General features: G+C 44.1%; 1 protein-coding gene across 2 annotated transcripts; it reads right to left on the reverse strand.

The window, feature by feature from the left end:
- Positions 1 to 32: 32 nt before the first annotated feature.
- On the reverse strand, positions 33 to 16,194 carry gzf1 (GDNF-inducible zinc finger protein 1). 2 transcript variants are annotated; one of them, XM_010882180.5, is made up of 8 exons: positions 16,064 to 16,194; positions 13,769 to 14,568; positions 13,413 to 13,681; positions 13,057 to 13,240; positions 12,246 to 12,510; positions 11,152 to 11,319; positions 1,500 to 1,657; positions 33 to 1,229 (listed from the first exon to the last, which is right to left on the reverse strand). In XM_010882180.5, exons 2-8 carry the CDS (start codon positions 14,558 to 14,560, stop codon positions 468 to 470), a joined length of 2,598 nt encoding a protein of 865 aa, XP_010880482.1. In that variant the 5' UTR covers positions 14,561 to 14,568; positions 16,064 to 16,194; the 3' UTR covers positions 33 to 467. The 2 variants fall into 2 exon arrangements, with proteins under 2 accessions (XP_010880482.1, XP_010880481.1); XM_010882179.5 differs by lacking the exon at positions 16,064 to 16,194 and having other exon boundaries at positions 34 to 1,229; positions 13,769 to 16,005.
- Positions 16,195 to 16,608: the final 414 nt, after the last annotated feature.

A 16,608-nucleotide genomic window follows, 5' to 3' on the forward strand; every position in this document is an offset into this window, starting at 1 on the left:
TATGGGCTGAAGTTCTAATGGCTTTTCATGAAAAACATCTGGACATTATTAAACTCAGTATATTTTATTTGGATTAGTGATCAGTGTAGCTTCATGAAGAACCATTTTCAATTAAACATTACACAAAATAAATCATCAATGAAGCCTATTTAGGTGTAGTCAGCATTGCAGAATGATTGCAATTTCACACCGAATTTTGGCCCAACCAGAAATGACTTACTTTTCATTGTGCAGTTCATGTTCACTCAATTTCCGGTCAAACAAAGGAACACATTGTTTACTAAGCAGGATGAAATGTGTGGTTAGAAAATGTAATCAATATTTTTTTGTTGCAGACAAAAGCACTCAATTGCAGGAAGATAAAAGCTGCAGTGCCAAGATCAGATTTAATACCTTGGTTTCAAAAGTTAGTTAGGATTGAAAACATAATATGAAAAAATTGCTGATATACATTCAAATACATCTACCTAGACCGCATTATCTTCAGTGGACACCTCAACGTGTTCAACACTGACAATGTCTTCTGTTACATTGTCTTGGTCCTCCTTAGAATCAGCTGGAGACACTGTCAGTGCCTCTGTCTCCAATTCAGATGTTTGCACAGTAACACAGTCCTGATCGGAGAAAGGGCCACACTCTGAAACTGCCTCTTCGGGATCTGTAATTGCAGTCAAATCTGAACCTGGCACAGCTTCCGAATCTGGAGCCAAGATGGTCTGCGACACCGCAGTTTCCAACACGGATGAAGTCGAAATTGTGGATGTCCCTGAAACAGAAACTTGGGAAAACATGGCCCCTGAGACGGGGACTGAGAGGGACACTGTCTGGACAGGGAGAGTGCCGGAGGAGGACATCGAGACTGGGATGGAGAAGGGAACGGAGACGGTGGAGCCGTCCAGAGATATGACATCGGCCCCTGTGGTGACAATGGGCAGTTGTGTCCCTGACGACATCTCTGTCTGGATGACTGTGAACTCGCCCAGTGTGGGGTGGCTGACCAGGGCGATGGTCCCAGGGTCACCCCAGTTGGCTGACAGTGTGATGGGCTCACCAGGTACCAACACGGCCCCCTCCTGGAGCCTGGCTCCAGCTCCAGTATCTTCCTCCCCAACCACGGCTGACGTTTCTTTTTTAACCTTACTACTGCCTCTGGGTTTCTTAGTCTTTAGTTCCATGTTGTCTTTCAGGACCACCAGGTAGTTCTTCCATGGAGTGTTTTGGTCATGAGTCTGTGGAAGAAAATGCACATTCAGTGGACTTCTGGACTACAAATCAATGTCCCGGAAATAACTGAAAAAAATCTAAACGCAAAATTTCATAAAACATGTGAGGCATCCCAGAAATCCATGATTTGGCCTTATATATTCCAACTGAGTTACATCTTTATATGAGCGACATCTCGTACAAATTGTTGCACGTTGCATTTATAGTTTTGTTTAGTTATCACATTTTTTAATAGTAAAACAGGGAAGTGTTGAATTTACAGGGCAACAACATACGGCTGTGTGTCGTCGTACGGTGGACTTGTCTGTAAAGGTCCGGTTGCAGAGGCCACACATGTAGGGTTTCTCCCCGGTGTGAATCCTCTTGTGCCTCTGGAGGGCATTCAGCTGGGTGAACTGCTTTTCACAGTCTGTACAGTGGTACGGACGCTCACCTAAGACAGATCATACACCGAAAAGGCAGGGGTCAAGGGTCGGTGGATACAGACGTTTTAAGGCAGTGTTTCTCAACCCTGCTCCTGGCGCCCCACTGTCCTGCATGTTTTTGAGCTCTCCCTGCTGTCACACCTGATTTAAATGATCAGTTCATTATCAAGTCCTTAATGAGCTACATCAGGTATGTTAGGTCAGGGAGAGATCCAAAAATACGCAGGGCAGGGGGGTGTCCAGGAGCAGGGTTGAGAAACACTTTTAAGGGGTAAGAAATCCCCTGAAGTTGAAGATTCATAATTACCAATAATAGCAGCAACAACAACATCTTGACTTAGAATTACTGAATGCTAAACATTTGGTAAACACACAGAGGGTTGTGTGTTGACAGGAAACATTTAGTTGTTCACTTCTCAGTGTTTTTGTTCATAATTGTATGGAAGTGTGAACTGCTTTATAAATTTGTAAGAAGTGACCCAGTTGCATGCCCAGCGATGCTTTTGTTGAGCCCCAAGCAATCGCTTTAAGCAGGAAAGACATAACACTCAGTCAGTGTCACATTAATTATCACCTGCCAGTGGCTGCACAGTGCACACAAAGCTGTAAATGTTCATCAGTTAAAAAAAGTGCTTATTTATTTATTCATGACTAATGATATTGTTTCTCTTCAAAATATGCATTATATCTGTATCATACATTTGGAATAAAATAGAAAAAACATGCTTATACATTTTTCACTTGGTCAGACAATTGTTTTGTTAGGAGTCACAGCAGTAATTTGGGAAGGCATTGCCCTCCTCAGATCTTTAATTATTTTTTGCACTTATAGCAAGAACAAATGTTAACATGAATGTTTTTGATAATTCCCTATCTACATCATTAATAGTACATATTTCAGAAAATGTATTGTGCAAACATATCACGTTTGACAGCCTATATAATATAATCTCCTTTTAAAATTAGAGGTTATTACAATTCTAAATAGTCAAGATAGTATTGATAGGCTCATTCAACAATGAGACCAATGGCTGAGATCGTGAAAACAGGTTGGGGACTTTCACCGACTGATTGAATAGCTTTGGCTTTTAGGAGAGGAATTTTGTAGCTACATTCGCCAGGACCAATGACAATACGATCAACTGTTCCAGATGGTAGGAGCGCGATTTCATTTGTCAAGTTGAATGCCAGGTCATTTGTCTCCGGTAAGAAAAATCTAATTGATTTGTAGTCTAACACGAATTAGGAACTAAACAATCCAAAGTAAATCGCAAAGTAAAACCCACGTTATGGTTATGTTAGCAAGCTGCTATAGCCAATAATTGGTAGCCTACGAAGGTAGCTACTTGATACACAATATGCTCAGTGAAAATGATTCTCTCCATTTTATAAAACTCAGGATGCAACATCTGTGGAGAATCAATGCATTTTGAGTAATCGCGGAACTGCACAACATTTTCTGCAAGCTTTCTGCCTTGACCCCGCAGGTGTGATCCAGGCGTTAAACCCCCGATCACACCTACAGCGTCAATGTGCAGTGATACACCGGAAGTTAATTCATTTCTAATGGAACGCTAAGATTGCAGTGCAGAAGCAGTTGCAGAATGTTTGGTGTGCATGCGTTGGATTTACAGTATCCAATGTTTGCCTCAAATTGTATGCATGGAAGCTGGGTGGAAGTGGTAGCAAACGTTGAATGTTGAACATTTGTTGCACTCATAGCAATTTTTGCCCCTCCAAGAACTGCCACCTTAACGTGGTGGAGGGGTTTAAGTACCCGAGTGACCCTAGGAGCTATGTTGTCTGGGGCTATATGCCCCTGGTAGGGTCTCCCAAGGCAAACAGGTCTTAGGCGACGGGTCAGACTAAGAGCGGTTCAAAACCCCCTTAATGATGAATAAAATTATGAGTACCGTGACGTCGCCCGGTATGGCGCAGCCGGGGCCCCACCCTGGAGCCAGGCCCGGGGTTAGGGCTCGTATGCGAGCGCCTGGTGGCCGGGCCTTCCCCCATGGGGCCCGGCCGGGCTCAGCCCGAACGGGCGACGTGGGGCCGCCCTCCCGTGGGCTCACCACCTACAGGAGGGACCATAAGGGGCCGGTGCGAAGAGGATCGGGCGGCAGTCGAAGGCAGGGGCCTAGACAACCCGATCTCTGGACACGGAAACTAGCTCTAGGGACGTGGAATGTCACCTCGCTGGCGAGGAAGGAGCCTGAGTTAGTGCGTGAGGTTGAGAGGTTTCGATTAGAGGTAGTCGGGATCACCTCTACGCACGGCTTGGGCTCTGGAACCACACTCCTTGAGAGAGGATGGACTCTTCACCACTCTGGAGTTGCCCATGGTGAGAGGCGGCGGGCTGGTGTGGGTTTGCTTATAGCTCCCCAGCTCTGCCGCCATGTGTTGGAGTTTACCCCGGTGAACGAGAGGGTCGTTTCCCTGCGCCTACGGGTCGGGATAGGTCTCTCACTGTTGTTTGTGCCTACGGGCCGAACGGCAGTGCAGAGTACCCAACCTTCTTGGAGTCTCTGGGAGGGGTGCTGGAAAGTGCTCCGACTGGGGACTCCATCGTTCTACTGGGGGACTTCAACGCCCACGTGGGCAACGACAGTGACACCTGGAGGGGCGTGATTGGGAGGAACGGCCCCCCTGATCTGAACCCGAGTGGTGTTCAGTTATTGGACTTCTGTGCTAGTCACAGTTTGTCCATAACGAACACCATGTTCAAGCATAAGGGTGTCCATCAGTGCACGTGGCACCAGAACACCCTAGGCCGCAGGTCGATGATCGACTTTGTTGTCGTCTCATCTGACCTGCGGTCGTATGTCTTGGACACTCGGGTGAAGAGAGGGGCGGAGCTGTCAACTGATCACCACCTGGTGGTGAGTTGGATCCGATGGCGGGGGAGGAAGCTGGACAGACTCGGCAGGCCCAAGCGTACTGTAAGGGTCTGCTGGGAACGTCTGGCAGAGTCTCCTGTCAGAGAGATCTTTAACTCCCACCTCCGGAAGAGCTTCGACTGGATCCCGAGGGAGGCTGGAGATATTGAGTCCGAGTGGACCATGTTCTCCACCGCCATTGTCGAAGCGGCCCCTCTGAGCTGTGGCCGTAAGGTCTCCGGTGCCTGTCGAGGCGGCAATCCCCGAACCCGGTGGTGGACACCGGAAGTAAGGGATGCCGTCAAGCTGAAGAAGGAGTCCTATCAGGCCTGGTTGGCTTGTGGGACTCCTGACGCAGCTGATGGGTACCGACATGCCAAGCGGGCTGCAGCCCGGGTGGTTGTGGAGGCAAAAACTCGGGCCTGGGAGGAGTTCGGTGAGGCCATGGAGAAGGACTATCGGCTGGCCTCGAAGAGATTCTGGCAAACCATCCGGCGCCTCAGGAGAGGGAAACAGTGCCCTACCAACGCTGTTTACAGTAGAGGTGGGCAGCTGTTGACCTCAACTGAGGATGTCGTCGGACGGTGGAAGGAATACTTCGAGGATCCCGCTGTCACTTCTTCCATTGAGGAAGCAGAGGATGAGGGCTCAGAGGTGGACTCGTCCATCACCCGGGCTGAAGTCACTGAGGTGGTCAAGAAACTCCTCGGTGGCAAGGCACCGGGGGTGGATGAGATCCGCCCTGAGTACCTCAAGTCTCTGGATGTTGTGGGGCTGTCTTGGTTGACACGCCTGTGCAACATCGCGTGGCGGTCGGGGACAGTGCCTCTGGGATGGCAGACCGGGGTGGTGGTCCCTCTTTTTAAGAAGGAGGACCGGAGGGTGTGTTCCAACTACAGGGGGATCACACTTCTCAGCCTCCCCGGGAAAGTCTATGCCAGGGTTCTGGAGAGGAGATTACGGCCGATAGTAGAACCTCGGATTCAGGAGGAACAGTGTGGTTTTTGTCCGGGCCGTGGAACACTGGACCAGCTCTATACCCTCTACGGGGTGTTGGAGGGTTCATGGGAGTTTGCCCAACCAATCCACATGTGTTTTGTGGATTTGGAGAAGGCATTCGACTGTGTCCCTCGCGGCATCTTGTGGAGGGTGCTTGGGGAATATGGGGTCCTGGGTCCTTTGCTAAGGGCTGTCAGGTCCCTGTACAACCGAAGCAGGAGCTTGGTCCGCATTGCCGGCAGTAAGTCAGACTTGTTCCCAGTGCATGTTGGACTCCGGCAGGGCTGCCCTTTGTCACCGGTTCTGTTCATAATTTTTATGGACAGAATTTCTAGGCGCAGCCAGGGGCCGGAGGGTGTCAGGTTTGGGGACCACACAATTTCGTCTCTGCTCTTTGCAGATGATGTTGTCGTGTTGGCCCCTTCTAACCAGGACCTTCAGCATGCGCTGGGACGGTTTGCAGCCGAGTGTGAAGTATCGGTCTGTCGTGGTGAAGAAAGACCTGAGCCGCAAGACGAAGCTCTCGATTTACCAGTCAATCTACGTTCCTACGCTCACCTATGGTCATGAGCTTTGGGTCATGACCGAAAGGACAAGATCCCGGATACAGGCGGCCGAAATGAGCTTTCTCCGCAGGGTGGCCGGGCGATCCCTTAGAGATAGGGTGAGAAGCTCGGTCACCCGGGAGGAGCTCAGAGTAGAGCCGCTGCTCCTCCACATCGAGAGGGGTCAGCTGAGGTGGCTTGGGCATCTTTTTCAGATGCCTCCGGAACGCCTTCCTGGGAAGGTGTTCCGGTCCCGTCCCACCGGGAGGAGACCCCGGGGAAGACCTAGGACACGCTGGAGGGACTATGTCTCCCGGCTGGCCTGGGAACGCCTCGGTGTCCCCCCGGAAGAGCTAGAGGAAGTGTCTGGGGAGAGGGAAGTCTGGGCATCCCTGCTTAGACTGCTGCCCCCGCGACCCGGCCCCGGATAAGCGGAAGAAGATGGTATGGTAATTTTTGTAATAAAAAAATAAATCTATACATAATTCAACTATTATTACAATTCTAAATAGTCAAGATAGTATTGATAGCCTCTTAAACGTGTCTGTCCTTTCTACGGACACCCGGTCACACAGCTCACAGGTCCAAAAGCATTTGAATTATGCTGTTCAGACTGTATTCGTTTTGAATGGTTAGATTTATGCACTTTGTTTATATACATTAAAAAGTTATACTTTAAACATGTTTAATAGCATTCTTTTTCATAACAAACCAATACATTTTAAATATATTGTGGTTAAGGTAGTGTATGATTTCATTTAAGAATTTAATTTGAATTGCTTTAAGACCAGTCATAGACAAACTATCGCAAAACATTTTTTTTTATAGAGCCATTTGGGAGCCAAAAGAGCCGGCTCTTTTTGGTGAGCTGAGCTGAACGAGTCGGCTCACTGAATAGAGCCAAAATGCTCATCACTAACTGAGATGTCATTACAAATCGTCCATTGGTGGTTTAAGGGAGAGGGGTTTGCGGTCCCTGCGATTGCCACATTTTGAGACGTTGCCATGGAGTAAAGTTTGTCACTGTGCACGTCCACTGTGCTGGCGCGAATTTGTCTGAAAACGCGCAGTCTTGCCCCAGATGGCTGCTTATGGACGTATCCGCTATGGGTGTTTGTTTTTCGGCGGAGGAGGGCTGTGTTGACATCTCTTTTGAACTTTTTTTTAATTTAACATGAATCCAACCAAAAAATAATGGGCAAATCATGGGCAAAATGAAAACACATGTTATCATGAGCACTATGTTAGCAGGCAAATATTTCTGTGGTGCTGCCAAATATAACAAATAACTCAATGCTAAATAAACACAACACATTTTATTAACACAGTGCTAACTTACAAAACCTACTTGAGACACCAACAATCTCTGCCACCATCCTCAAGCATTACTATCCCCCCCAGCTATAATGAGCTTTTCCTCCAGTTGGTAGCAGAACGTATCACATGGAACAAATATTTCACGTGCCGTTATCGTAAAGCCACGCACCAACAAGGAAGACCCTCTCTTGTTTATGAAAAACTCTGCATCCATTGAATAAATGCCTCGGATTAGCCGGATTAATTGGCATAATATTGACCATGGCCAAACTTCTGAATGTGCCAGAACAGCTCAAAAAGCTGCACTGCCTTCCCAAGATGCTTTGCACAACCGTCAACGATGCCTTGACGCTATCCATTGAAAGTAAATCGTATCAGTCCGAGGCGGCAGGCATGCCGGAAGAGTGGATGTGGGCCGTTACCTGTTCACTAGCTATGAGTCTGGTTCTGTGGATATGAATCTATGACGTGTGTGTAATCTGCTGTGCAGTAAGCATGTTTTGGAAATTACAGGAAAATGACTGGCATATAGTCACTTAAGAACAAGCAAATTTTTTTAAGCCACTAAATAGCAGACCAGAACTTAGTTAAAGGATAATTTAAGAAACAACTACATTTGCCTGTTACAGACTGTTACAGTGTCTTTTGTAACTGCTTAGTCCTGTAGGACAGTCAGAAACAAAAAGCCACAGTTGTGTGACAGTGTCCAGGTTTTGTGCTGGATTAATTAATACAGTACTACGTAGGCCAAACCCGGCAAGTGTCTTCATTCACCGACTTACAACACAGACTGCCTTTCTAAGACACATGTGGGAAATGCGCAAGGGATAAAAAATAACTCAAGAAATAAATGAAGGCTTGAATACACCCATTAATAGGGTTAGGGTAATGGCCTGTTTGAGTCATGCTTTTACCAACCTGTTTTATTTCCTCTTTCCATATTGTGAATAATTAATGTGTATCATTTTAATTTGCTTCTTTGTTACACATCGGAGCCTAACTTATTGTAATAATTATTTGACGTAGCCTACTTTTACTCTTAGAATTATTCCTTTGCATCCTCATGTACTACATTGCATTATTTTATTGTTTCTGTGCTGGAGGTAGGCTACATTATTACGTTGTGTGCAGAGAAAAACATTTAAGCTAGCTGCATACACAAAATTGCACCATCAAAGAGTCTGAAAAGGAAAGTTTTCAGTGAAAATAGGGCATTCAAAGATGAATTCAAAGGCAACTATGCCTTCATCCTACATAGTTTTTTGAATGCAAAGCCAGTGTGTATCATTTGCACTTAAGCTGTCGTTGTTTGCAAAGAGTATAACATTATACTGTTAGTTTTTTCATACCACACATTTCTGACCGCTATTTCAGAGGTGTGACAAGCAAGTCCCAATAGAACTTTTCAAAGTAAAAACTAAATTCAACTCCAAATAAAGCATTGTTGCAAAAAACTCCCGCATCTTTATTTTGTAGGCAAAATCACTAAAGAGGAAGTGTTTATTGTGAGTAAATGTTGCTGTCATGACAGATCTATTTCAGCACCAGTTGCTGTCAAAATAAACTGGCCACCGGGCCATATATTATTGCCGGTGGGCCAGTTTTGTCCCGTGGGCCTTCTTTTGCCAAACCCTGCTATAGGCTATAGATTCATTTGTTAGCGGATTAGTATTTTGAACTTGTAGATATCATTAGAATGCTACTTTGGTTAAGAGGGTATGTGGTTGCCTGGTTATGATTTGCTTATTTAACACTAGAACTGCCAAATGCCTATGCCAATTGGTGTTTGAGTTAGTAATTAAAATAAAACTACCATTTTGAAAGGTACACCCTCCTCCTTCCATGAGTTTTCCTAAATAGGCATATATTACATACAATGGATAAAGTTTACACACCCCTGTTAAAATGACAGGTTTTTGTGATCTAAAAGAATGAGACAAAGATAAATCATGTCAGAACTTTTTCCACTTTTAATGTGACCTATAATGTGAACAATTTAATTGAAACACAAACAAAAATAAAAGCCTTACAATAACCTGGTTGCATAAGTGTGCACACCCTCTTATAATTGGGGATGTGGCTGTGTTCAGAATTAACCAATCACATTCAAACTCATGTTAAATAGGTCATTACACACCTGCCATCATTTAACCCTTTGGCGCGTACGATCACACCGGTGTGATCAATCTAGAGTGGTCCCTGAAGCGTACGATCACACTGGTGTGATTAGAACGTCATGTTTAGAACGCACCATTAGCATGCCTAGCTACAAGTAACGTAACAATGGCTGGTCAGACCGCGCTGTTATTTACTCACATTTATTTCAAACAGTGTTTATAACTTTATTTCCTGCTTGTAATTGTTTCAAGACCATACTCTGATATTAACCAGGTAGAAAGCATTCAAATCGGGACAAGAAGTGTTACTTACGTACCAACAAAAAAGTTCTGACATGATTTATCTTTGTCTCATTCTTCTACATCACAAGAACCTGGCATTTTAACAGGGGTGTGTAAACTTTTTATACCCACTGTAGTTCCGTTGTCAGAATTCTAAACTCACAAACTGAAAATTATTTAGTGACGATTTACCCCGCTTTCCAAATTAAACTGCAAAAAGCACGTTATTTAGCATTGTTACCCAGGCAGCCACTAATAGTATCACCCCTCACTGAATGCATGACATCAATGGATGAATGAGCGATACTCCCAGATGAATGATCAGAGGCTTGGTTGAATTTGAATTAACTTACAAATGAAATACAAGATTTGCATGACCATTCAACAAATTAATTAGGCTATTATTGAAACATAATCCAAACAATAAAGGCTACTTGACAATTCAACATCAACTTGATAGTCCCACTAGAACACCCGGGAGATGCCTTTCGCATAGCCTATTCATTTGGAGAAATGGACTCCTTGGTTTGTCAATAACTTTTTCATGTCACCTATAGATTGGCTGTGTAATTTTCTTTTTGCACATTTGTAGGGCCTAATAAACAAATGAAAGACTGTTCTTAGAAATATTCATTATTTTCTTAATACATTTTCTTTCGTATGATAAGACCTTCAATACAAACACATTCTTGTACTCTTCAAATTCATTAAAATTTTGAACTAACAAATTCTGCAATTCATTATTTTTTTGACTATTCTATATAGTCTGATGACGACCCAGTAGATGAACTGATTCTCTGGGCTGGATGGTGATGCTGTTGAAGAGAATGTGTATGCTAATAGGAACGATTCGTATGCTAATGATGCCAAATGGCGTTCGGCTCTGGCGTTTAATGGGGGTCTGAAAGGCCAGGCGGTTCTTGTGTTAAATGCTTATGTAGAATGTGTGGTAAATGGGCTGTGGTAGTTGGTTGTAAATACATTAGAGTGATACACACCTATACGCAGCACGTGCACAGGCGATGTCATACTTTGAGGTTGTAGTGGTGTGGTAAGCTATATGTATGAGGGAATGTGGTATATCGCCAATATTCCGTGGCTAAGAGATGTTCTTAGGCCGTTCTTACACAGTGCTCTGACGTGGTATATTAATCTCAAACCTCAGAGATCCCTCAAATGCTCTTATAAATTGGTAATTAGAGCAGCAAAAAGGCGTCTCATATACCACAGCTATCAGCCAATCAGCATTCTGTACTCCAACTAACTGGTTTATAAGTTATGTTCTCTATTCACTATGCCGGATTGTGTTTTATGTGCTATTCATTCTCTTATTATTGGTATTAGTTGAAGATGTTGAGATGGTTACCTGTGTGTATCTTCATATGTTGATGGAGGGAGTTTCTCTGGGCGAAGGCTCGTTCACAGAGTTCACACTTGTAAGGCCTAGAGCCTGTGTGGATTCTGGAATGGTGTTTCAGGTATTCTTTGGAGGCGAAACTTTTCCCACAACTCTCACACATAAAAGGCTTCTCTCCTGGTAGAACAAAACAGATCAATCCCGGTTGGTGTACATTTCAGAAATGTTATCAAAATCTGGACAAATCAGTAAAATAATTGTTTTTTGCCATCAATCTACACAAAATACAACAAAATGACCCTTGGCCATGACACTCCAAATTAAGCTCAGATGCATCTTGAGTCATTAGATAATCCTTAATGTCTCTAGAACTTCTCTAGAACTGTCAATATAAGGTCAAACACTTCACAGTGCATGTCAGAGGAAAAACCAGAGATGTAATTGTGTTGGCATAGATCTGGGGAAGGTTATAAAAAACTAAACGCTAAAATATTGAAAGTTCTCAGGAGCACATGACCTCGCTAATACCATCCCTGCATTGAAGCATAGTGGTAGGAGCATCATGCCACAAGGATGCTTTTCAGCGGCAGGGATACTGATCAGGTTTGAGGGAATGATAAATGGAGCGAAATACAGAGGTCCTGGAAGAATTTAATTGAAACTGCCCAAAAGACTGGGCTGAAGATTAATCTTTTAGCACAACAATGACCCGAATCACAGAGGCAAGACATCTCAGGATTCAGGACAAGTCTGTGAATGTTGTTGAGTTGCCCAGCCTAAGCCTGGACTCAAGGCCAACTGAACATCTGTGGGGAGACCTGACGATCGCGGTTCATAGGTTCCGCAGCCAATAATGGGAGAAACTGCCCAAATCTAGATGTTCAAAGCTAGCAGAGACATACTCAAGAAGACTCAAAGCCTTAATCACTATCAAAGCGCTTCAACAATGTATTCAATAAAGAGTCCAAATACTTGACATATTAGTTGTGTTTCTTCACTAATTAGTCTAAAAAAAAGTCTTACATTTTTGTTTTCAGTTAGTCACTATTTTTTGGGGGTACTGTGTGCCGATTCCAGTGTATACATGTAGGTGGACATCATACCAGTGTGGGCCCGTTTGTGATAGGACAGCATGTGGTTTTGAGTGAACCTCGCATCACACTGGTCACAGGCAAAAGGCTTCTCTCCGGTGTGAGTCCTGCGGTGTGTTTTGAGGGCTGAACTCTGGGAGAACTTAGCGTCACAATCGGTGCACGAGTAGGGCTTGTCTCCCGTGTGTGTTCTCTCATGTAGCGTCAACGCGGTCTTGGAGCTCAGAGCCTTACCGCACACCAGACAGGTGTGTCGCTCGCCACCTCCCTCGTGCACCTAGCGGCAGACAAGGGTACATATTCAGTATGAATACATGATTAGTCTTGCACTGAACACACACTGAAAAGGAAATACCATTAAGATATGATATACAGAGCTATACGATTTAGCCACCTATAGCTGGGCTCCATGGTACTCTACAGACAGAACATGTCGTCAGTCAAGAGAATTCTACTTAGAAGTGCTTCAAAAGCCAGCTTGCCTCTGAAACTAAGCAGAGTCAGGCATGGTTGGCCCCTGGATGGAAGACCAGAAGCTGCTGGAAGTGTTTCAGAGGGTCAGTAGAGGGCACTCTTCCCTCTGGAAGGAGTCACTGACCTTTATTGGAAAGGATGCTAATGGGTTTCCTGACACTAAAGATACCATTGCACTCATGAAAGTAAGGGTGTTAACCCTGATGTCCAGGCTACATTTCCATTCTGGACATTTATATGTACCACAGGTAAATGTAAGCAACCAAAAAATGTGGATTTGGATAAGATTCAGCTAAATTACAAAAATGTGAGTATAAAATCAGTCCCAAGTCCCCAGACCCATCCTAACCTGGCGTCTGTGGCGTGTCACATCTTTCTTGCGTTTGAAGCTCTTAGTGCAAACGTCACAAGGGAACAGTCTCTCATCGCTGTGGACATGTTTCTGATGGATCTTCAGGTTGCAGCGGTTGGCGAACGTCTGCTGGCAGGTCTCACATATGTACGTCACCTCCCCTTCCATTCCGTGACTTGTCCTTGTGGTCATGGTGAACATGGAGGGGAAGTCATATCATGTGCTCAGAACAAATGTTAAAACAGTTAAGATTTCCTAGAGTAAAACATGGTGGAGGTGTAAATTAGACTTTTGCAAACCCACTAATCAATTCAGAAAATAAGTAACCAATTTTTATGTCCAACTACACCTACTTGATGTGCTTCATGTAGCTCTTCTCATAGTGGAAGGTTCGTTTGCACTTGTCACACTTGTATTGGGTGTCAATGTGTCTGGAGGATCTATTGGTGGCACCTTCTCCCTCCTCATACACCTCCTCCTCTTCTTCTTCTTTGCTCGGGAAGAAGGGGGAGTCACCGGGACAATCCATGGATACATCTTCATCCTCGTCTTCGGTTTCATCTGTTGACTCCAGCCCCACCCCTTCTTTTTCAGGAGCTGACTTTAGGGCCTCTCCGGCATCCTGTGTAATAAAAATTATCATCACAATTATTTGGATTTGAAAATACTTGACATGCCACCCACAACCACAGCACATCAACATGCCTACCTTTGTGTTGTCCGTGTCCTCATCCTGACTGGTCCTCTTGGTCTTAGGGTTGTTTTCATGCATATCCTCCGTCCTGGTCTGGTCCTTCAGCTTCCTCACATACTTCTTTTTAGGAATGTCGACAAAGACTCTGCGGCCTGCCAGCCGGTTACTCCGCCTCCCAGAGACCTCAGCTTCTTTTTTCGCCTCTGACCTCTCCTCAACTGTAAACTTTGCCCTTTTCAGACTCCTCTCTCCTCTCTCTGGTCTTGTTTCAGACATCAACCTCTTATTGGAGGCCATTTTGGGTACGTGGTTTACTCCGATTCCCAGAGTGCCCCACTTCTCCTCCTCCAAATTATCTAAATCAGCCTCTGTGTCTTGTGACAAAGTCTTACCCCCATGCAGATTCAAGCTGCCTTCATCGAGAACCGAACAGCAGGCCTTAACAAGGCTATTACACTGCAACAGTGTCGCCACTTCACGTATTACACTAACCTTGTCTTTAGCAAACTCTTTATCAACCTCCAATTTGCCAGTGTAAACATATTCTAGGAACCTGTTGAAATCTGAGGTTCGAATATTCCCCAGGAACAGTTTCTTGGGTGGGTCTGGGGCCAGCAGGATGTCCTTGAAGTAGCCGCTGGAGGCAGCTAGGACTACCTGGTGAGCCTCGAACTCTTCCAGCTCACCCTGGTAGTCCACTTGGACTGTGACGTCACACAGTTGGCCGTGCAGTCTGAGCTGGTGCAGTGACTGAAGCATGTCCTCGTGGTGGAAGGCTGTGGAGAGCTGGAACACTTGATCACTCATCTTTCAGTCTGTTGATTGACAAATGTTATAAACAGATGAACAGTAGCAAATAACTACCAATCCATTCCTGGTAAACTATGTTTATGGATTTCATTTAATGGTGACTTTGTGAACTTTAAGTGAGACCATATGGCTTCTAGCTAGGTGAATGTACTCACTACTATGGGCATACTATGGGCAATATTCACTAGGGGCATTCCATAGCAACACTTTCCATAGCAACACCATTATAGTTAGGTAAATATTCCCGGATGCTTTGAATCCTGAATTGCTGTGGTAACATAATTAGAGCAGTAAGATGTGTTCATACCCATGGTATACTGTGTCATTTACGATGGTTATTAGCCAATCAGGATTCAATGAAAGGTATGACAACACTGTTCCTGCTCTAATTGTGTTGGTAAACAGTTTACATAAGTAATATGTCATATCTGGGTTTGCTGCATATTATCTAATTGCAAGGTAAGATCTAAAGCCCATTCTTAGCCTACAAATCAAGCACCAAGGAGCAGGAATAATGCATGAATAAGCATATTACAGCGACAACGTTTTCTCTCAAAATCAGATAATAAATTAGTGCAAACTATAACCATTGCGAAACTTTTTTTCACAAAATGGGCCGTTGACTCCGATACCCCCATTCAAAAGTATTCACTAAATTCTTAAGCATAGACGGACAGGGCATATTGATATGCATCTTTAGCTTGGACGTGGTAGGGAGAGGATCAAAATACTGAATGTAATAATAGCTTAGGCACTGCCGCTGTGATACAACAACCATACTTTCCCACAATCGCTTACGGATACAGGGTAAACTCGGCACACGTGCGGCTAAAACCGGCGACGTACAGCAAGTGTTCCGTGCATTGGCGTAACTAGTACAAATCTGTCTATACTTACCTCCGGGCTGTCACTTCATGGTTATGCACATTAACAGCAAGCTAGCCCCGAGCATAGGCCTAAACCATATATCTAGCTAGCAAGCCAATAGTCGAAACAATCTCATTTTCTGAATAATTGTGATAAATTAAAAAGGTTGTTTCCTAGCAATATAGTTTGGGCCTGTGCTTGGGGATATAATAGCTAGTAATCAATGTGCATAACCGTGCATTGGCAATCATTTACGAATGCTAAAGTACAGACCGCTAGTACTAGATGAAAACCACATTTGCTAACTAAAGTAATACTAAACAAGGTAATCCATCAGCTGCTTATTATTTTTGACAGGTTTGCCGTCAAAAAATATAATTATGCAGAGAAATATCATTTTGCAGCTTGGTACTGTAGCTTTTACATTTTGTAAAGATAGTTAGCCGCAAGCTAAGCTAGTCCTAGAAGACTAGAGACAGGCCAATAAACTAGACAAAGTATAGACAGTAAAAGACGTATAAGTTGTTTTCCTATTGAAACACTTCTTATCCAGTTCAATGTTATGATCATCAAGCAATGGTGAAATATGTGCAATGAACGTGTACGCATCTCTATCAGCTCTCTCTCTCTTACCGTAAGCTCGGTAAAATGGCAGCCCTTCACAAATGCAGCACAATGACGAAAGTATTTCCTGTAAAATCTGCACCCGAAATCGAGAGATAAGTATTTACCGCGCGGTTACCGCGGCCATATTGGATAGTTTCGGTTAGCGTCAGCTGATGTTGGATCAGTTCTTAATTCTTGCTTTTTAGCCGTTCTACCATTGCACAAAACGACTCATTAGTTCTTAGGACCATTACATATTTGAATGTAGAGTACATGACTAGACATCAACATGAAAAATTATTATTAAGCAATACAGTTCAAGGTGTCAAATGTCAAATATTTAATTTAGAATTATGCAGAAAAAAAGATTATGAGAATTATTGCAATTCAATTTTTGGCTTTGATTTCAGCTTCTATAAAACTGCTTAAAAAAATACCATCCACCTGGTGGTGCCATTTCATTATAATCAAGATTGTGCCATCTCACCTGAAGAACTAGCCTTGTTTCTGCAGAGACTAGATCGATGCATCCTCTGTTATTATGGTCTGAACCGTGATTATTTTAATCAGGG

This window comes from Esox lucius, chromosome 18, assembly GCF_011004845.1.
Source record: "Esox lucius isolate fEsoLuc1 chromosome 18, fEsoLuc1.pri, whole genome shotgun sequence".
Lineage (NCBI taxonomy): Eukaryota > Metazoa > Chordata > Actinopteri > Esociformes > Esocidae > Esox > Esox lucius.

Excerpts from the sequence above, each read along its gene's own strand:
- gzf1 (XM_010882180.5), bottom strand. The coding sequence starts at position 14,560 with ATGAGTGATCAAGTGTTCCAGCTCTCCACAGCCTTCCACCACGAGGAC. Across the intron at positions 11,320-12,245 it reads TCACAAACGGGCCCACACTG|GAGAGAAGCCTTTTATGTGT; the intron begins GTATGATGTCCA and ends TTGTTCTACCAG. Across the intron at positions 1,658-11,151 it reads ACATATGAAGATACACACAG|GTGAGCGTCCGTACCACTGT; the intron begins GTAACCATCTCA and ends GATCTGTCTTAG.